The 20620-nt window shown below is 37.5% G+C and overlaps 3 protein-coding genes across 5 annotated transcripts; 2 read left to right on the forward strand and 1 right to left on the reverse strand.

Moving 5' to 3' along the window:
- Positions 1-55: 55 nt before the first annotated feature.
- Positions 56-5344, reverse strand: tmem38a (transmembrane protein 38A). Its single transcript, XM_027017382.3, has 6 exons — positions 5014-5344; positions 2621-2777; positions 2055-2239; positions 1475-1562; positions 1020-1137; positions 56-798 (listed from the first exon to the last, which is right to left on the reverse strand). Exons 1-6 carry the CDS (start codon positions 5135-5137, stop codon positions 583-585), a joined length of 888 nt encoding a protein of 295 aa, XP_026873183.1. The 5' UTR covers positions 5138-5344; the 3' UTR covers positions 56-582.
- Positions 5345-6109: 765 nt separating this feature from the next.
- On the forward strand, positions 6110-13867 carry LOC113581914 (small integral membrane protein 7). Of its 3 annotated transcripts, none has more exons than XM_081708122.1 (6): positions 6365-6410; positions 6523-6581; positions 6697-6730; positions 6944-9149; positions 10989-11066; positions 11803-13867. In XM_081708122.1, exons 4-6 carry the CDS (start codon positions 9069-9071, stop codon positions 13303-13305), a joined length of 1662 nt encoding a protein of 553 aa, XP_081564248.1. In that variant the 5' UTR covers positions 6365-6410; positions 6523-6581; positions 6697-6730; positions 6944-9068; the 3' UTR covers positions 13306-13867. The 3 variants fall into 3 exon arrangements, with proteins under 3 accessions (XP_026873197.1, XP_081564248.1, XP_081564249.1); XM_081708123.1 differs by having other exon boundaries at positions 10992-11066; XM_027017396.3 differs by lacking the exons at positions 10989-11066; positions 11803-13867 and adding an exon at positions 6110-6191 and having other exon boundaries at positions 6369-6410; positions 6697-6787; positions 6944-7567.
- Positions 13868-13920: 53 nt separating this feature from the next.
- slc35e1 (solute carrier family 35 member E1) lies at positions 13921-19967 on the forward strand. The gene is made up of 6 exons (XM_027017404.3): positions 13921-14277; positions 15203-15273; positions 15453-15590; positions 16275-16400; positions 17578-17823; positions 18006-19967. The coding sequence occupies exons 1-6, from the start codon at positions 13950-13952 to the stop codon at positions 18219-18221; spliced, it is 1125 nt and encodes a 374-aa protein (XP_026873205.2). The 5' UTR covers positions 13921-13949; the 3' UTR covers positions 18222-19967.
- The last annotated feature ends 653 nt before the right edge of the window (positions 19968-20620 follow it).

A 20620-nucleotide genomic window follows, 5' to 3' on the forward strand; every position in this document is an offset into this window, starting at 1 on the left:
CCAATGCCAGTATATTTTAAATTAAGACTATTAAAAGTAATCTACAGAGAAACTGTTCTGATTTGAAAATATATTTATTTTTGAAAATATCGTGTTGTCAAATGAAGTATGACATCAAAAAGCTGCCTCATACAGTAGAATTGATGTCAGCACCTCAGCGGTTCATTCAGATTCCTCGCATTGTCTCAAGTGTGATTTGTTGCATGTAGATGGCCAGGGACAGATTCACCCTTCATTGGGCTCATTAATCCAGTGTCTTAACGTCTATAAGGTACATCAGTACACGTTTTAGCTGACAGAAGGATGGAGCTCCACCAATGAAAAACAACATAATAAATAGACACGTACACTTGCCACATATTAGCGGGAAATATTGACAAGCTATTTACAGAGTCCTTATATAGTACCGGTCATTTGAAGCACCATGGGGAAAAAAAGAAACTGGCACTGGGTAACATCATACGCCCTCTCCTTCCGAATGAGAAATGGAAACCTTTGTATCAAAACAATGGCCTGAGAGGGGACTTGAGACACAAGTAGTTGGTTGGAGGTGTTTGGGTCTTTTAACAATTAGCCAGGCATCTACTCTGCTTTCTTGGACTTCCTCTTGCGAGTGCCTTCACTCAGGTCCTCCTTGGTCTTGGCTGGAGAAGCAGGGGCAGGAACAGCCATCGGTGCAGTGTGATGGTGGTGGTGGGCATCTTCAGCCTCAAGAGGAGAGCTGAACAGCAGGTGGCACGTCCACGACTCAATGAAGGTGAAGGGTGATCCATGAGAGTGACGAGCAGTCATAATAACCTATATAACAGTTAAAGTATGGCCACTGAAATAAACAGTGTATTTAAACAGAGCCTATATCACATTTGTCACCGACTGTGAATCATCAGCTCTGTGTTATTTGTCACTGTTAACTTTCAATAAATGTAATGTAGTCCACATAGAAATTCTTAAAGGAGGAAAATTACATGGGGTTATCTACTTTAGTAGTGAGGGTTTATGGTAAAGGGTGGTGCCCATACCTTGAAAGTAGCCATGAAAAGAGTGAATAAACAGATGAGGGTGCCCTTAGATACAGGTAGCCAATGCACCTCCTGAAGTGTAAACAAAATGGCTCCATACAGACTGGCTTTGGTTGGGCTGGAAATGCATATAAAACATCATTTAACAAAGATTATTGGCATGTGTGCATAATGAGCATCAATGTAACAAAAAAAACAAAACAATGTTCCATTACAAAATCTGAAAGGCTGAGATCAATGAAAAACGTCAGTGTTTTGCTAACTAGAATTGCACTATCTACTAATTCACTGTTTGCATAAACACTATATAATCACTGCTTAACATAAGAATGAAATACATAGCACAAACATTGGATTAGACTCTTTTAAAGTCATCAAAAGTTTAAGGGTAACAGTCAAGGGGCAGGTAGCACAGGACTCCAACTGGGAGGCAGAACAGAGGAAGGAGCGCTCACAATGACATATTGAGAATTTCATTGGTCTCTGGCCTCCACACTCCACGCAGCAGCTGCTCAAAATTTGACATGAGAGCCACTCCTGACCCTAGAAGGGCATCAGCAGAAAAAGAAACTGTCAGAAGAATTTATCTTGCCTCTGCAGCCATATCAGGATTAACACGCTTCACCACATGTGGCTTGGTGCTAAGATCATTAACTGTTAAAGGCAGGGCCTAAAGTTATGCTCTCTTGACAATCTTTTTATAATCTTAGCTCAAGGACACTTTCAGTAAACAAGGCCCAGGCTTGACTCGACTCTATTTTGCATCAGTAGAGGTACCAGTAACCTAGCAGCCGAAAAGTAACATTGGTCACGTTTGGGCTAGCTGACTGAGCAAAAGTACTGGTAACTTTTAAAAATACATTTATTTGCAGTATCCAGAGCTAACAATTTTCCATCCCCAAATAATTATATACAAAAACGCTGGTACCTTTTTTTTCGTTCAAGGCCGAATCGACTGGATGAAGAGTCATAATGTTTACAGGCCTTGTGAAGCCACAAAGCAGCTGCATCAGCTGAGAGGCATCACAGTCTTACCCTTGACGTAGCCAGTGATGACCATGATAAACCAGCCATGGTGGTAGGCATGGTGTGCATGGTGTACTCCAGCAGCGATTTTGCGAGTGCGCACGACTTCCTTCATGGCCACCAGCACAAGCTTGATGGGCAGGAATGCCACACATTTGTAGAACAGGTTAAGGGGACAGAAGAAGATGAGATACCTGTGGCATTTAAACAGAAGAAGAGGAGAAAATAATAAATAATAAAAAATATATTTTTCACAGTAAAAAATCTAGATATGAAGAATATACATATATATATATATATATATATATATATATATATATATATATATATATATATGTATTTATATTTATATTTATATAGCAATATATAGCATTTGTGGAATATATATAACATTATTACAATCTAAAGCCACTTTTGGAGGTTTTTACAGTAACATTGGTCATGACTGCATAAAATGGCCACCCAGTGTAACATACTTACAAAAATGGTTATGTAAATGCTCATGCAAGTCCACCTGCCCCCATATGTGTGGGCAGCAGAGTGTGTGCTTCCTGAACCATTCTAATGGCTCTCACCAGACAGCAGAGGCCAGGAGGATGTGGTTGTTGTTACTGAATGAGTCAATTGGGCTGTGGCCGAGCATGATGTCCGCTAGGATGTAGCTCCCGAAGCAGTAGAGCATAGCACAGAACCATGAGGCCACAGGACTTTTGCGGGACACTTCCACAGCACCTGCACATAACAAAGACTCTCAGAATAACCTCAAAGTCTTTCAAGAGCCCTGAGATCTTCTCCACGTCCAGATGAAAAGCTAAAGGGTGATGGGCCATGTTGGTGCTGAAGCCAAGACTTTACCACAGTCTCCCCATCGAGAGCAGACGAGCACTCCTTTACTGTCCTTTAAATGGAAGTTCAAAAATGTTTATTTCGGTTGGCCTTTTGAAAACAGCTGGAGCAAGAGGGAATGACTGTTGTGCGTTTTGTGTTTTGTTCTCCTTTCTCTTTTGATTTCAATATCTTGTTACTTCTACTGGTCTTTCATAAACTAATCTAGTTTAATGCACTTTGGTGCAACCTGTTGTGCTCTCTCTCTCTCTCTCTCTCACACACACACACACACACACATATATATATATATATATATACATACACACACACACACACACACATATATATATATATATATATATATATATATATATATATATATATATATATATATATATATATATATATATATACATACACACATATATATATACACACACACACACATATATATATATATATACATACACACACACACACATATATATATATATATATACATACACACACACACACATATATATATATATACATACACACACACACACACACACACACACACATATATATATATATATATACACACACATACATACAAACATATATATATATATATATATATATATATATATATATATATATATATATATGCATGCATGCGTATATCAAGGGTAAATGAGAGCTCTCTGGGTCTTTTACTGTAAGGAGAGTGGAGTGGAAGGACAGATCTTATGGAACAGGTGGCCTGACGATGGTAGACAGGAATTTTGGAGGAGAACTGATCCTGTTGGTTAAAAATAAATGTCAGCCTATTGCAGCTCATTCATAGCACGTAGAAAGCTTGCTTCAACCTTTGACCTCCAACATGCCCAAAAGGTTGCAGCTCATTCATGGCAGTTGTCAGATGGTGTGGAGCATGCTATAACAGCAACAATTACCATGCAAGTGAAAGGGAATACAGGACTTTCCAATTAATGGTCTTCTACAGATACATTTTCAAAACTCCCAATGGACAACTGGAAAGTTAACAAGCGCCATGAGAAAAGTGTGATCAGTATGTATTCATTTGCAAGTACTACACGAATGAAAAAAACACAACTGTAGGCTTACAATCTAAAAAGATAAAAAATAAAACAAAAAAAAGTCCTCTAAGTGTGCAATGTTTTAAATGAGCAAGTGATGATAAAGATGCTCTGTGCTGTCAGTACTCTGAAGTACATAACAAACAGGCATTTGATTACTGAATGTTAATTATATATTCCTTTTATTTAAATTACATATTTGATCATTAGGTAAGTAATACTATTAATAGACAGTGTGCAACAATTACACTATAAATATCAACTTTCACGCCTGGGAGACAAATGTCTGTAGTTTACTCCTAGAATAAACATTACATACACTGTAATGCCTCAACATATTTTACTAATAGGTTCTAAATTAAACTAATTTCTTCTAAAATAATTTTGATATTGTCTGATCTAAATGATCAGTCTCCCATTTATTTAGTTAATTAGTTATCTAATACAAAGCGCTGTGAACATTAGAATATTAACACTAAAAGTAACACTAGATTTAACCAAAGTACTACAGTATCAAGGAATGCAGTATATTGTCTTCTCTCCTTTTTTTGTGCGTGGACTGGTTACTGGGGAGCCCAAATAGTCTATAATCTTTTCCCTAGGGTACAGTAGAAAAGTAGACAAGCTCCTTCTGCTGTCTATTAAGGGCAAGTCTATTTATTGCGCACAGGCTGGAACTCTGGTATGTTCCGCGTGTATATCAGATTTCGAGGAGCGGGTCCTGAAATTCGTCTTAATCCTGCATAAGGAGGGAACGTTCTACAAAAAAGATCGGCAAAACATAATTGTCCATTCATGGAAATGGGGGCATAACATGCGAATTACTCGATTTAAGTCGAATGGAATTTACCATAACAATCCCATGATCCTTCTTGAAACTGATTGCAAAATAATTCTGAAAGATTTTGTACAATGCTCTCATGAGAGTATATGTCGTCAAAAATATTACTGAAACACAAGTGTCAGAAGCAAATACCTGGCGCGCCGTTTCCTAAAGGCGACACACAAGCTAGAGTCTTAATATGACGTACGAAAATAAAATCCAACGTCAAACTTACCCGGTTCATACTTGAGGTAGAGTATGGACACGATGTAATACGCGAGATCAAAAACTGGAAACATAGCCATTTTTGAAAAATATTGGGCAAATTCACCCAGATTTAGGATATCCAATACCTCCATGGTTTCGGATATAGAGATGACACCGCTACCACATTAAAAGGGACCTTTTATGTTATGCGCAAGAATGGTCCGATTCCGGCGTCTCGCTTCTCGTCTACACGAGTACAAAGAACTCTTCACACATATACCCTCCTATTAATATACAGTACCTCATATGCCCCACTGAGCTAAAATCAAGACTTTGGGATGGCACAAGAGCCGTGGTTTTGTGGTCGAGTAGTGCAACACTACTGCCCCTTATTGGTGGCCACGAAGAAATATGAAGCCTACCTCAAGAACTGCGCATCAGTGGACCTATCCAACTATACATTAGCATACAGTTAACCGAGTTTGGCTAATGCAACTCACAAAATCAAAAACTGTTTCATTCGTACAAACAGATTTCATTACAGAGTGGTGGTAATTTCGTATATTTCTTATGCCGAATTGGATGTGAGGTGCACAAATTCTAGAAACGGAGAAAGACGCAGTTAGCCGTGTCCCGTGTTAAAAGCATAACTAAGCAACCAGTCATTGTCAAAAATATGACTGAATGCTATTATTACCATCAACACATAATATTATCTCAGGAAATCCTAGAATTATGTTCTTTTCACTCTTTTTTTCAGTTTTTTTCCCCATATGTGGGAGACAGACAGACAGACAGACAGACAGACAGACAGACAGGTAGATAGATAGATAGATAGATAGATAGATAGATAGATAGATAGATAGATAGATAGATAGATAGATAGATAGATAGATAGATAGATAGATAGATAGATAGATAGATAGATAGATAGATAGATAGATAGATAGATAGATAGATAGATAGATAGATAGATAGATAGATAGATAGATAGATAGATAGATAGATAGATAGATAGATATTTCTGGGTCTAGGAGATAGACCTTCCTCCCTTGCGTACATAACCTTTTTGTTTACGAATTTGGCCTAACCGACAGGTGGCGATGGTAAGTTTTACAATCCTCGGTATCACCGAACGTTACAAGCAGAAGAAGAGACGCGGTTGCTGTAGTGTGGCAAAATGATTGGGGACCTATTAATTTTTGGGTAAATTATCTCATACATATTAAATTGTATTTCATTTTCCTTCTTTCTTTAGCTTCTTAATATAGTAGTGGAAAGTTTGCTTTGTCTGTGTTAAACAGCTGGTCAAGTACGCTGCCTTGTTGAAGACCAAACCGTTCCACGTCACGACGCTAAAATTTTGTTTGTACTGTGTTTTAGGACTCTGTTAATGAACGCCGGTGCAGTTTTAAATTTTAAACTGTAAGTAGTCATATGCTGTTACTTCTGACTTATGTATTCTTTACTTGATTGTTTGTGATTCTATCAAATGCCTACGTTCTGCTTAATTGCGTTGCGTTGTATCCAATGGCAGAAAAAAGAAAGAGTCGCAATCGCACGGCTTCGGTGATGACCCGCGCGGATCCAGTACAGGTCAGTATTCAACAAACGTCAGTGTGAACCTTTGACGTGATTCCAAAATATATAATGTGTACAAACTGAACAGCAGTCATGTAGCCTAACGACCAATGACTCTGTTCTTGCACAGGTGATAACATCAGAGAGTTTTTACTGAGTCTGAGGTACTTCCGCATATTCATAGCTCTGTGGAATATCTTCATAATGTTCTGCATGATATTGTGAGTATCCATATTAGTATAATGATTAACAATGTTTCTGTAAAACCAGATTGGTTGAAAATGATGTTATAGGCCTACATGTGATTTTAACGCTATACATTACATTCACAATATTTTAAATGTTGTATTTTTTATGTGCTTTTTCCTTTACCTCAGGTTATTTGGCTCATAACAAACAAGCTTGCCAGACTGGAGACAAGTGTGAACATAAGGGACAATCCTCAACACTTTTATGGGTGCTGTGATGTAGGATTAAACTTAGAAAATAGCCCTTCCACAAGATCCATTTCAGATCTGAACATTTTTAGACATGTCCTAGATTCTACCTTCTATCACAGTAAACCAGTGTCTTATGGATAAACCAAAAGTCAGTTAGAAAGTATGAGGATTAATATTTGTGAATTTCTGATGCACATTAACAATGGATTAATAGGGCCATGCAGTAAAATAAACTGGATGTATTCCATTTACCTGAGCTTTCAGTAGGCTTAAGCTTTCTCAAAATCACTTGTATACTTTGAGGTTGGCAGTAAGTTAAAAATGTAAATGATAAAGATACTTTTATACAAAGATCCTTTTATGAAAAATACCTCAACACATTTAGAATGTGTTGAGGTATTTTCTATATATATATATATTTCAGTTTGTATGCAATTTCTAAAGTCTGCAGGTGAGTTCACTTGTTTGTTTCTCTCTTTTTATTAAATGTGATTTGCATGATCTCAGCTCATGCAATCTGGTAATTTAAACAAAATGGAACAAATAAACTTGTAAAAACCATTTTCAAGGTATACAAAGTATCCATGTTCCCTGAATCTGAAGAAAAAGTAATTCTGCGTTACTCAAACACACCCATTTCACTTCCTCAGTTTCTGAAAACAAGACTACTTGAATGATAACCCCATAGTGACAGATTTTCAGTGTAAATATACAGGTTCTCTTAGAATGAAAATATCTGTGTTGAACATTCCTTTTTTTAATATCCAATTGAGGATGAAATGTATGCCAATCTCTACAATAGTAATACTGTCAGTGTACATTGGAAGTACAATACTCAGACAAAAATGATTCAGTTAATGCTTTGAAATTACAGTAATCAAGAAGGCAGTCAGATTGTTCAGCAATATGAAAATCATGTAGAATTTACAGCACTTTTACATCTTCTCCTCTAGGTATTGTGTATGCAGTTATAAGTGCACCAAAATGTAAGGAATTACAGATTGCATACAAGAGTCGCAATCGTTCGTGGTGTGTGAGAATGTAATGTTGAAATGTTAACTACATAGCTGTATTGGAATCCTGAAGTCTAAAGATTGCCTTCCTTTCCATATAAATTTGGGGGAAATGCTTTTTATTGGGTGAAGCTAAATTCAACAGCCTTCACACTGCAGTTAGGAATTTCAGGACAAACTGGAAGGAAGCCTTAGCTATACTGGCAGGGCTTTAGCTTGCTGGTATCTGTAGGCTCGTCTACAATACTGCAGAAAATATAGCCTACGTTTTTCAAGGATACACTAAAGCACTTCTGTAAGGCACTCTAAGATTGTTTGTCAAATACTGTAAATATAATCTAAATTTGCTATGATAGGAACGTGGGGCCATGTTTCCTCTCAAATTTTCATATAGGCTAGCCTCGAAAAATAATCCATTCAACAACGTAGTAAACCCAATAATGTTTATTATTTTATAGTTTTTTTTTATATAAATCGTTTGCAAATGTAGAATTAAAATCATTCCGCCGTTACAGAGGATAATATGGTAATCGAGGCAACGATGCAATGCCTTGAAATATTGTCTAATATTAATGTAGTGTAGATAAGAACCAAAATACGTGATTTTAAAATAATTGAATCCTAAATCATTGATCGTATATCATACTTTGAAAATCTGCAATGCTTTGGGCTTGTCTGAGGGCAGTTCAGCGTAGTCATCTCCTAATCAAGTCGTATCTTCATTTCTAAAAATTCCTTAGTATGATCTGCGACTGAAACTTCCCATCATGCAACTGGAAAATGTGTTATAGGTTTACAGGAGACACCTGACGGAAAGAGGATGGCTCGTAGAGGCCGTATGTTCAATACCGAGGATTCATATATGCCTTCTATCTCTCTGTCTCCTGTTCGGTCCCGCAGATTTTCAAGAAATAGGCCCTGACAGACAGTCAGACAAACAAACGTTTAGTTATGGAACGTGTACCCTTACGTCTTGCAAAAGCCTTTTAGTTTGTTGGAGATTTATCCTTGGAGAACTAACGCAACTCCTTGTTTTGCTGTCTGACTGTATGGCCATGACAACAGCATCGGCAACAACACCGCAGCAAATGAGAGACCGATTGCTCCAAGCTATTGATTGTCAAAGTAATGTAAGTATGAAGTGCATATTTTTCTGTGGGGGGGAAAAAGTTTGTTTATTAACCTAACTAAGAAGTAAACATTTGCTAGCTTGACTTCTCGAACGTTACTGTCTCAACAATTCAGCTAGCTAGCACTTCCGAGTTAGCTAGCGACCTAATTGTTACGTAGGGCATGATGAGTACAACTATTCTCAGCATGGTTGGTGATATCTGTATTAGACTGTGTTTGTCTGTATTGGACTATCTGTAAACCAAGAAAGGTTTAACCATGGTCGTTACCTTGCGTACCATATGCCCCGACATCATCATCATTATTATTATTCTAGCTTTGAATGACGTGGATCTGTACGCGCCCATCGTGTAAATTGATATTGGAAGTTTTGTCTGGTTTGTCTGTTATTAGCTGTGTGTGAAAAATAAATTAATTTGTTTAACTTTCATGTTGACATTATTAATATAGGAAGTAAACAACGGTACTCCGCTGTCACGTTCCCTGACAGCTCCTGGCTGCCATACAGCAGAGCCTGTAACATACCACGAGGAACTGAATACTGCAGCTGTCATTTTAGAAGGCTTTTTTGGGGGGGGGGGGGGCACTGCACGATATGAATGGGGATTTCTATCAAGTTATTACTATATTTTCCACTAAAGTTTGGCTGGTAAAGAATACTTAACTAGTTATTCATATGGTAAAATCCACATTGGTATTCAGTTTCTCTTCACAAACTAGCTACCTGCCTAATTGAAATCACAGTGACCTATAAGGAAGGTATCTAATAAAAATCTTCTAATAAAAAGTTGAGAGTATTATGCATTCTTCAACAAACACAGATTTACACCATGAATATTTCAGTGGATTTTTACATCAAGAGCAGCACACTGTAAACAATGTAGAAATACAAAGGACCTAAGGTATGTATACCTAATACCTAAGGTATTTTTAAGGCACTGCAAAGTTTTAGTAACATCTTACAAGCCTGGGGTTCTCTTTTGCATACTTTATTCACAAATAGCCTGGTTACTGGAATGTATGACTCAAATGTGCATTTTTGAGAAGGAATAGTGAATAGAAACCTGAAACTTTGTTTAAAAAAAATTACAGGTGCACATTCAGGAGTCAGTTCAAATGTGTTGCGGTCTTTTCAGGTTTCATATCTGGGGCCACTTTTCCTCAGACTCAGTTAGCATCCAGAGACTAAGTAAATTTTCTGCTGTTACCTTTCTATAATAAATGGACTTGAGTGAGAAGGTGCATTTTAGACCCAAGATACAGCAAAACTTGCTAGTTTGTGGGAGTAAAGGGGGGAAAAATACGGTTTGGGAATCAACAAAAGTTGCAGTTATTTTAGCATTCTATCAATGTATATTGGAGTTGAAATTAAGACACCACTAGGACAAGCAGAAAATGAAGACTGCAGACCTGTAGAGAAGATAGCCTGGTAGAGAATCACCAGGGAAGAAGTTCAGCATCTGGTGATATTTATGGGTTCCAGACTTTAGGTAGTTAGTGACTGCAAACAATTAGAAACCAAGTATTAAAAGTACAACTTAATTTCATAATAATTCATCATTATATTACTTTAATTACTTTTAAGATGTCACTACCCTCAAACTAAAGCTGAAAGTCTGCACTTTAAACTCACATTTATTATTTAATTTCAACTGCAATAAACTGGTATACAGTTACAAAAACAGTAACTTTGTCAACATCCAAATATTTATTGACCTGACTGTATTCTTCATATTTCATATAGTTTCTGAATAGAGCTGTATAGTGGCCTGTGTAGCTTGCTAGTATGATCAATGATCATGTATGAAATTGAGTGTCACCATAACTTTATCTATTAGCAGATCCATAATATGGTAGTTGTTTTGGATGTAATATCCAGCTTGGAGAAATACCCTATCACCAAGGAGGCACTTGAGGTAAGATTTGTTTAGTCTGCTAAAATCAAATATATTTGGATCCCACTACACATTAGGTATGCAATGCCCTAGGTGCAGTGTAACATGTAATTACTACAAAAGCAAAACTGTACTACTCTGTTGTAATACAAGTATAATTCATTGAGTTTCACTCTGCTGTATCTTGAGTGGAGATGTTTTTTGTTTATCCTGAATCTCACAAGGTTTCATCTTGCTCTGCCACACAGATTCAGTGTGGTATGGTTATAAGAACAAGACATTTCTCCTGTCATTTTTTTTTTAGACTAATCATCACATTACAATAAGCCACATGTCAGTAAGCTAGTAATGTATTTAACTTGATGACCATAGAATGTGAATGAAGGAAGAAAAAAAACATTACCGGTGTATTCAGATATGTAGACATCAATTGTGCTGCTGTATAATAAGATGAACTGGAAGTCATGAATGATTACATTTTACTTAGTTATGGTTTTTTTTAATTTTATTTGTATTTATTAATGAGAATATATTCACCCAAGCTTCAATAAGAGCTTGATGTTCAAAAGATTATTGGGGAAGTTGGTATATTTGCACCAGAATACTCGACCTGAATGTGTGGAGCAGTGCAATCTCAATGAATCAGTTCACTTTTACTGTCCTTTAATTGCTAACACAGTCAATAATACTAATCTTATAAATACAATTACAGTACAGTGAGATGTACAGAAATTGATTATATACTTTGTTGTTTAAGGAAACCCGGCTTGGAAAGTTGATAAATGACTTGAGGAAGAGGACCAGGAATGAGGATCTTGCTAAGCGTGCAAAGAAGCTTCTGCGTAACTGGCAGAAGCTGATAGAGCCACAACAAAATGAAATATCGCCAAAAGTACTTTCTACCACTGCAAGCTCCACTGTCAAATGCAGCCAGAGTCTGTCACTGCCCATTTCAAGAGCTGTTCAAGCTGTGACAGATGTTGACAAGAAGTCCGCCTTACCCAACAGTTGCTCCCAAGCAGAAAAGTTGCGTCCTGTCAATCATTCAAGTGGGCAGAAACCAGATGAGAACCTATCAACACTGAAGGTCTCAAAAACATCAGTCTGTGGACAGATATCAGCAGTGTCCTCAACCAGTGAACATGGGGGTACAGAAGCTTTTTCTGGTGGAGCTGTTCCAACAAGTCCTACTTCGATCAAGCCTCATTTCAGTTCTTCTGAGCTCAACAAACAACCCAGTACTTCCACGGTCCTCAGGACCTCAGTATTGCAACAATATGGACGAAGGGACAGAGCTGCTTCTGAGAGAGGACAGCACAAATGCCAGAGCCACTACACACCTTCTACTCTTAGAACAGTCAAGCAATTAGTAGCGACTAAGTGGCCAACGTCTCTTGCTGTCTCAGACTCTGAAAACTTTTCTGCATTGCTACTAAACTCTTCCATCCAGACTCACACTGAGAGTCTACAACCAATGGAGTCCTTGCCACAGTGGGAAAATGATCCCCACCAAAATGGTGAAAAGACACTCGAGCAAACAAATAACTTGCAAAATAAATCAAAATGTTTAGTAAGGCTCCAGTCAGGCTTGCTCAGTGAGGTTACGAATGTGGAAACTGAAAAAGATGCCATTCCTTCTGAGGGAAGGAGGAGGAAGCTTCAGTTGAGAGACTACTCGACCAGTCTGGATGGACGTTCCACAGAGGACACTTGTAAAGGTGCTCGAGTGAAAAATCGTAAATTAACCTTTGATCCCTTCACACAACAAATCAGATCTTCAGTGGTGAGTCAGAGTGAGGAGCAGCACAGTTCAGTGGTTGATGTTAATGAGTCAGACAGCTTTAAGCAGAGCCCTTCTACTTCTTCACTGAGTTCTTTGCACAAGACAAGCTGGAAAGAGTTGTCTCAAAATGAAATTGTCAAATATTATTTAAACCTTCAGAATAATTTGTTAAAAACCTCTGGAAGTCAATCCCCAGGTTCAAATTTTTTTATGACCGAAAAACATGAGGAAGATCATGTGAGAGACTCCAGCAAAACCTGTGTACTCGTGCCAAGCATCACTGAGACAGACTTGCCAGGGATATGCCGGGACATTACAATAGAAGACCTCAATAGAATACACAACAAGCACTGGCCAGGCGTTAATGGCTGTTATGACAGCAAAGGCAATTGGTATGGCTGGACTCAGTGCATATCTTTAGATCCATATGTGGATGGAAGTAAATTAAATATTTTACCATATGTTTGCATAGACTAAACACTTCTCAGCATCAAACATGTTTGGCCATATTTATGTTTATATATGAATTGTTTTCTAATGTTTTGTAGCTATTCATTTTAACTTTAACTGGAGGGTGGGAATTTTATACACGCAACTTACCCATTGCATGTGAGCATTGTTCATTTTCATGCTTCAAATATTGCTGCCTTAAGCAGTGAGTGGCCAAACAGTGAAGCCAATTTCAGTTGGTCTACGTTTCCTAACTCAAACCATTTCAGATAATACATTTCTTCTGTTATGTACATTTTACAGACCTTTTTTTTTGTGATGCGTAATGGGTTGTATTACCAATGTGATTTCTCTTGTGCATATTTGTCCTGCGGCGAAAGTCTTTTCAAGTACCTAATTTTATTCCTGTTGATCTTATCGGGATATTTTTGTAGTATTATAAGATGCGTTACCCCAATAAATGGCCCAGCCATTACCCAACATATCTAACTCGATCGCGGGTTTCTTTTCATTAAATCTAAAACCTACGGTGCGTGAAAGGAGTTCAGAAAACCTTTTGTAACAGATAAGCGTCTTGAATGTGGCCTTCTCTCTCTCTCCACCCATCGTATTACGAAGTTTGAGCTCCACGTATGAAGCTCTGCAGCAGCCGGTGAATCCAGACTTGGAAGATGGCTGCGGTAGAGCGTCCGCCTGTGAAGGAGGCAGTACGGATTGGGCTTCTGTGTTTATGCTGGTATACTGTCAGTTCTGGGGGGAACATCATTAACAAAATAATTCTGAATGGATTTCCATATCCTGTCACCGTCTCTCTCTTCCATATTCTGTCAATTGTCATCTTTCTTCCACCGTTGTTGCGTGCATGGGGTGTTCCTAAAACTGAAGTATCTGGCAGATACTACCGATGGTACATTCTTCCCCTAGCTTTTGGAAAATACTTTGCTTCTGTGTCGGCCCATTTCAGCATATGGAAGGTACCTGTTTCATACGCACACACTGGTAAGTTTCAAATATACTTTTTCTGGTATTTAGGAACTTCGATATTTGTCGTCAGTCAGTATAAATTCGCTCGCTAGTTAGCATGTGGCTAGCCTGGCGTCGTTTGAAAGCTGGTGCTAGCTAGCTGCCAATTTAGAGCAACGTTAAGTTGCCCATTTGACGTTTGATAGTTCAGTTTACATCAACTTCACCAGCAAAATTACATTACATACGCTAGATAGCTAGTTCTCTTAGGCAAGCTCAGTTTTGTTTTTCCAGTGTGAACCAATGCGTAGCCAGCTGTCAAGTTTAATCGTGACCAACACTGTTGGAGCTATCCCTTACTACGTAGCTGGCTAGCAATAGTGAGCCTAATTAGCAAAGGAGCTATATTTAAAGAAAATAGCTATCATCGCTAGCTAACTACATAGGTTAAGTTCCTCCGCAGCCAGAAAGTTGCGGCCTTATTGTACTATCTAAACATGGGCTGGCATACGAAAGCATATTTTCATCATTTATGATTTTTTGTTGTTGTGAAACTAATCTATAATTTCGCAACAGACCTATTGAGCTAAACGTGCTTTACTGCTCAGAAATTATTCATTTATTCAAATAATGGTTTTAGTATAGTTTATGAAATTGGCCATATGTTATTGGATATAGCCATATCTTCAGGAAGAAAGGAAAGAAGCACTAGTCTGCATGTTCCACGTAGTTTACTAAAGGTTTTGTGTATAAGCAAACTGCTAAGTGAATATGAACACGTTCAATATAAGTGCTTGTAGTTGGCTGTCTGCTGAGAGCTACTTTTAACTGTTACATGTAACATGTTAACCAGTTATGCACCACTGCATTTCGTTGTCCTGTACTAGTACTGTGTGCATTGACAGATTTAACCTGACTATCTATATTAGGGAAATGGGTTGAATCATTGATCTTTTCACAGTGAAGGCCACCATGCCAATATGGGTTGTGTTGTTATCAAGATTAATTATGAAGGAGAAGCAAACCACGAAGGTAAGCGTTTAAAGCGAATGCTTAGCATTTTCAGTGCTAATTTTTGTATTTTGTAAATTACCTTCTGCTGCAGTACACTACATAAATAGTACTTAGAGCACTGTATTATACAAATTCATTATAGTGTTGTAATGCTTTTATTGTATGTATGAATTTGTGCTCTGTTTTTGTCCTTTTAGGTCTATGTGTCTCTTATACCCATCATAGGTGGTGTCTTATTAGCCACAGTCACTGAACTGTCTTTTGACCTGTCAGGATTGGTTAGTGCCCTGGCAGCTACGCTTTGCTTCTCTTTACAAAACATATTCTCCAAAAAGGTAAGTGTATAGGTGCCTCTGCAGGTGGCTAATATTTATGTAGTAGATCACCGAACCTCAATGTAAATCTTCATTACAATTTAGGGAGCTGGTCTGCACATGTGATTAAACAAAACCCACATGTATGCCAAAAGACATGTAGCATGGTGCATTCATAATACATAATGGTTGATTTTTAAAAAGTATACGGACAAGGAAATCAAGTGAACACTCTTTACTGAGATGATTCTTGAAATAAAGGGAAAACTCCTTTTTTAAATTATCTCTAATGCAGTTAATATTGACATCAAATGCTTAATGTCAGGATAACTTTCTGTTAACATAAGGGGTGCAGTGGGTTAACTTTAATTCTATAAGTTCCACTAAGAATGTGCTCTTCAGGCAATTATGTAAAACTACTCAGTGACAACTTTTTAAATAAATAACCTAATTGCCTTATGCAGTTCCATTCTTTTGTTTGTTTTTGCACAACCCAGCCACACTGAATATAGTTCTCAAAGTTTTGTTTTTGAATGTCATTGTTAATCCGTCTACACTGAAAATTCATAGCCTGCATAAGAAGGGAATACTTTGTGGAACAATTGAAAACGTTCGATTGGTGTTTCTAGGTGCTAAAGTTGCTGCTGATGTTCATACTTTGATTCACTGAGGCTGTGGGATCATTGTGCTCTGTGTATGTCCAAGGTCTTGCGTGACACAAGGATCCATCACCTCCATCTTCTCAACATCCTTGGCTTCAATGCAGTATTATTCATGCTGCCCACATGGATTTTAGTTGACCTGTCTGCATTTCTGGTGGATGGAGACTTGGTAAGTAAATAAATCCTTTGAATTATTTCTGTACAGGAAAAGAAAATGATTAAAACTTCTGCTCAACTATAAAGAGGTGAAACTGTCAAGCCATTGAGTCAGGGATGTAGACTAGGACAGATCAGGGAAAGGCATTAAGAGAAGGAAAACAAATACCAGAAGTATCTTACAAGTACATTTTAGTTTTGGGGGTACTGCCCAGTTACACCAGGAACAAGTTTTACAAAAGAAATTGGTCAGAATTAACATAATTGGATCAGATCAAATGAGAGAATGGTTTTTAAAAACATAGCTCAACCTTTCTGACCATGATTGTTTGAATTTGTATTTTGTAATGCAATCCAACCTTGAATCAGGACTTAATGCCATATTTGGGTTTTTCAAAACTCAGAACTAAAATTTAGCTCAATTTAATACCAAAATGGATTATGTTAATGCTACATAGCAAGGTGCACTTGGGATGGATGAACAGCAGATGTCATGCAGAAATTACATAAAAGCCAACTTGGAGTAATAAACAGTGTAAACCATGTTTGATGTAGGCTAGTGTGAAGTTATATTTATCAATCGATGTACGATGTCATTTTACTCCACCTTAAGTACCCAAGGCCAGTTACTTCATAAAGGAAGCAGGATGTTTGTACTTCAATCTGTGAGGTCACTGGCATTGCCAGTTAAAGACCATAGAGCATGTTAAATTTCCTTGGAAGAATTTAAAGCAGAAGGCTTGTAAGAACAACTGTGAATCCTGACACCATGTAACTGCTTATGATGAACTTGTGAGGATGGAAACTTTTCTTTTGAAGTGGTTCATTATAATTTTTTTTAATTGAAAAGAAACTATTATCTGTCCAGCAGGTGGCAGTTGACTTCTAATACAAATGTATCAAAATACTAATCTGGAGATAACTGAATTGGCATTATCCAATACATTTTTTAAAATTGGGATAAAATAACTGAGCTCAATTTGATCCTAGGTAGGAAAAAGGGGGATTTGATTATCCAGACAAATTTAATCCCAATTAAAAATTTGGAAAACCTGGCCTCTGGTAACACTTAAATCCTTGTTTCCTGAAAAGGGAAGAAATGGTAGAAATAAAATCAGCTTGTGGATTTCTGTTTTTGTGTTTTTGTTTTTATTTGTTTTTAAAAATATTTTTTGGCTTCTTTTGCATAGACAGAGGTTTCCAATTGGACCGGAACATTGGTGCTCCTCCTCATCAGTGGCTTCTGCAACTTTGCGCAAAACATGATTGCCTTCAGTGTGTTAAACTTGGTCAGCCCCCTCAGTTACGCAGTTGCTAATGCTACCAAGAGGATAATGGTTATCAGTATATCATTACTGATGCTGAGAAACCCAGTCACCCTGTCTAACATATTGGGGATGATGACCGCTATCTTGGGGGTCTTCCTGTACAACAAGGTAAGAACTCCACATGTTGCACATGGCCGCGGATACGTTTCATGCCTTTTGCTGATCATCTGCAGTGGTTTGACTGTGGTTCTCATGAATGAGTTCACATCCACTACTATGGCAGACAGAGTTTTAAGTGGCTTTGTCCTGTGTTGGGTTATGTGGCTATTTTTCTTTCTACTCTCCACCAGGCAAAATATGATGCCAATCGGGAGTCCAAGAGGACGCTGCTGCCTGTGGCCTCACAGGACAGCATTTCCTTCGAGAAGCCTGAGTCCAATGGCTCGTTGTCCTACAAACAAGACTCGGACTTCCAGTATGGCCGCAGCAATGCTCTTGGCGACCATTTTCAGTACAGCCGCCAAGCCTATACGACAAGCCACGGCTCTGGACAATATGTCGTCTGAGCCACGATACGGTTGGATGAACCCGTTTAACTGTAAAAGGAGACTGTCTTTTGTGGGGGGACTGAAGTTCTGAGACCAGGGAGGAAAACATTTCCTTTCACATGCTCGTCACAGTTTTTCTGTGCCACGTCCTCATATTTATTTCACCTGTTTGTGGTTGTTTTGTTTTGGGGTTATTTTTGTTTTTTTAAATCATCGTGGAAACTCTTATTACAATTATTACAGTTGCTTAGTTAAAATCAAGATTTTTGTTTTGCGCAAGAACTCAAGGTTTTAATTCTAATGTATTCTGTCATAAAACTATGTAAATTGAAGATGCGATTGTGGCTTTCAGAACCCTTGGGGGGGGGGACCTCAGAAGTTGGAATACTTCAGTAACTATCACACAGTGGGGCTACATACGTTGATCATTTAATGTTCATAAAAGGTTTCCTGAACTTGGAGCATTGCCTCTAGTTTGTAATTATCTCATATTTATTTTTGTAGTTCTGAGCAAGGCATGTCAAACTTGTCATGGGAGAATACATTTTGATTGTGTAATATCTCCTGAAGGATTACCATGCTCTTTTGTTGTGGGTTAGTTGGTACTTTCTGGTAATCAGTGTTTGAGAGTTAGTACTGTCATTCATGTGCATCTGTATAATCATGTAGCAATTTTATTTGCATGTCATAATTGTCTGGGCTTTAATTGACAGGATGTTATGGGTCTTTCAGGATTGTAAAAAAACCAAACCTTTTTTGGTTCGTTTGATTGAAAGGGGTCTTGTGTTTCTGGGCCTGCAACTGTGTGTGATGTGGTGAGCCAAAAGTGACAAGTGATGCTTTTCAAAGTGATATTGAATGGTATCTGAGCGTTATAGCCTCAGTGCCTGATGGGAGGTGCGCCCTCCTTCAGCAACTATACTTTTGGGGAGCGTGGTTCAGATTATTGATTGGTGGGTCATGAGTATTAAACTAATTCTCGGCATTAAGCTTCATTTTTCTCCATGTTAATATGTTTCTTTGAGGCTGATATTGTTATCTGTAGGAAACATGAAACCTCCATGTGCATAACGGGTGTCTTAAGATCTTCTAAGGAACAAATTTGTTAAATGCTTCTGGCTATGATACACTGAAAACAGTATAGAGCAGATGCCTTGAAGTCTATATATAGGTTGCACCTACCTTTTTAAAAAACAAGCATTCAGACATTGTATACTGTTTAAATAGTTTGCCTCAGAAAGTTGGCTATCTAGTCATGGCCTTGTGATTAAAAGTGCAATCCAGGGACTAGCATAATCATTTGGCATTGTTTTTGTGATTTAATTCACATATGTAATTTAGCTTGGCTACCCCCAAAGTGACTTGACTTTTGGCTTGTACTGTCTCTCCGATTTCTGTTCCATGTTTTGGAAATGTTTGTTTTTATATTCGTTTAGATGGTTATTTTTTGTTTTGGGTACAATGTTCCTCTGTTAAAACTTTTGTCTGACTGCAGGGAAGTTAGACAGAATTTAATAAAGAGTATGGTCATTTTATTTCTGCATCTTGAAGGTAAAACAACTGGTCAGTGTAATTTTCATAAAAATACATTTTTGTAATTTTTTTAGTCTATTTAAACAATTAGGGAAACTGAGATTTTAGACTTTTTAAAGGTCTTTCCAACTGATGATTGAATCTCAAAAATATTGTTAGCTGTGCGATTTTATTGTTCTTTCAAAACTTTACATCAGTGTAAATGTATGAATTAAAGGCTCACTCATTAGGTCCACTGGGTGAAGTGTGATTAGTGTACTATGCTTCATAAAATAGGAGAGAGATGTTGACATCCTGTAGAAATGTGTTTCTAGTAAGGAAAGTGGGTTGGCTCACGTGACTTGAAAATCACATTATGTGAAGCTCTTTGCAAAAGGTGCAAGTAAAAATACCTCTGCTTCCCTCTGATCATAACTTAGGAACTAGAGAGTTGACAAACTGTTTTATGACATGGTACTAGAAAGGTACTGAACACAATTTGAAGACATGAAATAGCCTTTCTATGTGGTTTTAATTTATTTGTAATGATTTCTTTTTTGGCATTATTCCAGTCCTTGTGCCTGTTTTCCACCAGCTTTTGAATCTGCTGTGTAGTGTAGCCTGTAGTCAACCATATGGTTAATTTATGTTATTTTGTTTAACAATGTTTAAATATTTTTGTGGAGTACTGTGAAGTACACTGGGTATTTGTTTACATGTATAAGAAAATACGTGGTATATTTATTACATGCATTAATGTTTTTCAATTAAGTTCTAGTCTAATATAGAAACTAAAAAAACAAGTAAAAAAATTATATTAGCAGCTTAGTATTTGTGTCATGGCTGGCCACATAGCCTGTTCATATATTCTGGACTTTGAAATAATCTGCAAAACCACATGAAAT

This window comes from Electrophorus electricus, chromosome 26, assembly GCF_041902795.1.
Source record: "Electrophorus electricus isolate QZ-2024a chromosome 26, ASM4190279v1, whole genome shotgun sequence".
In the NCBI taxonomy this organism is placed as follows: domain Eukaryota; kingdom Metazoa; phylum Chordata; class Actinopteri; order Gymnotiformes; family Gymnotidae; genus Electrophorus; species Electrophorus electricus.

What these genes read in the sequence shown, in the direction of transcription:
- slc35e1 (XM_027017404.3), top strand. Translation starts at nt 13,950, where the DNA reads ATGGCTGCGGTAGAGCGTCCGCCTGTGAAGGAGGCAGTACGGATTGGG. An exon ending in AAAACATATTCTCCAAAAAG is followed by an intron (nt 15,591 to 16,274) that starts GTAAGTGTATAG and finishes TGTATGTCCAAG; the next exon opens with GTCTTGCGTGACACAAGGAT. An exon ending in TTCTGGTGGATGGAGACTTG is followed by an intron (nt 16,401 to 17,577) that starts GTAAGTAAATAA and finishes TCTTTTGCATAG; the next exon opens with ACAGAGGTTTCCAATTGGAC.
- LOC113581914 (XM_081708122.1), top strand. Translation starts at nt 9,069, where the DNA reads ATGGCCATGACAACAGCATCGGCAACAACACCGCAGCAAATGAGAGAC. An exon ending in CTATTGATTGTCAAAGTAAT is followed by an intron (nt 9,150 to 10,988) that starts GTAAGTATGAAG and finishes TTTATCTATTAG; the next exon opens with CAGATCCATAATATGGTAGT. An exon ending in TCACCAAGGAGGCACTTGAG is followed by an intron (nt 11,067 to 11,802) that starts GTAAGATTTGTT and finishes TTGTTGTTTAAG; the next exon opens with GAAACCCGGCTTGGAAAGTT.
- tmem38a (XM_027017382.3), bottom strand. Translation starts at nt 5,137, where the DNA reads ATGGAGGTATTGGATATCCTAAATCTGGGTGAATTTGCCCAATATTTT. An exon ending in CTACCTCAAGTATGAACCGG is followed by an intron (nt 2,778 to 5,013) that starts GTAAGTTTGACG and finishes TGTTATGTGCAG; the next exon opens with GTGCTGTGGAAGTGTCCCGC. An exon ending in GAAATTCTCAATATGTCATT is followed by an intron (nt 1,138 to 1,474) that starts GTGAGCGCTCCT and finishes ATGCATTTCCAG; the next exon opens with CCCAACCAAAGCCAGTCTGT.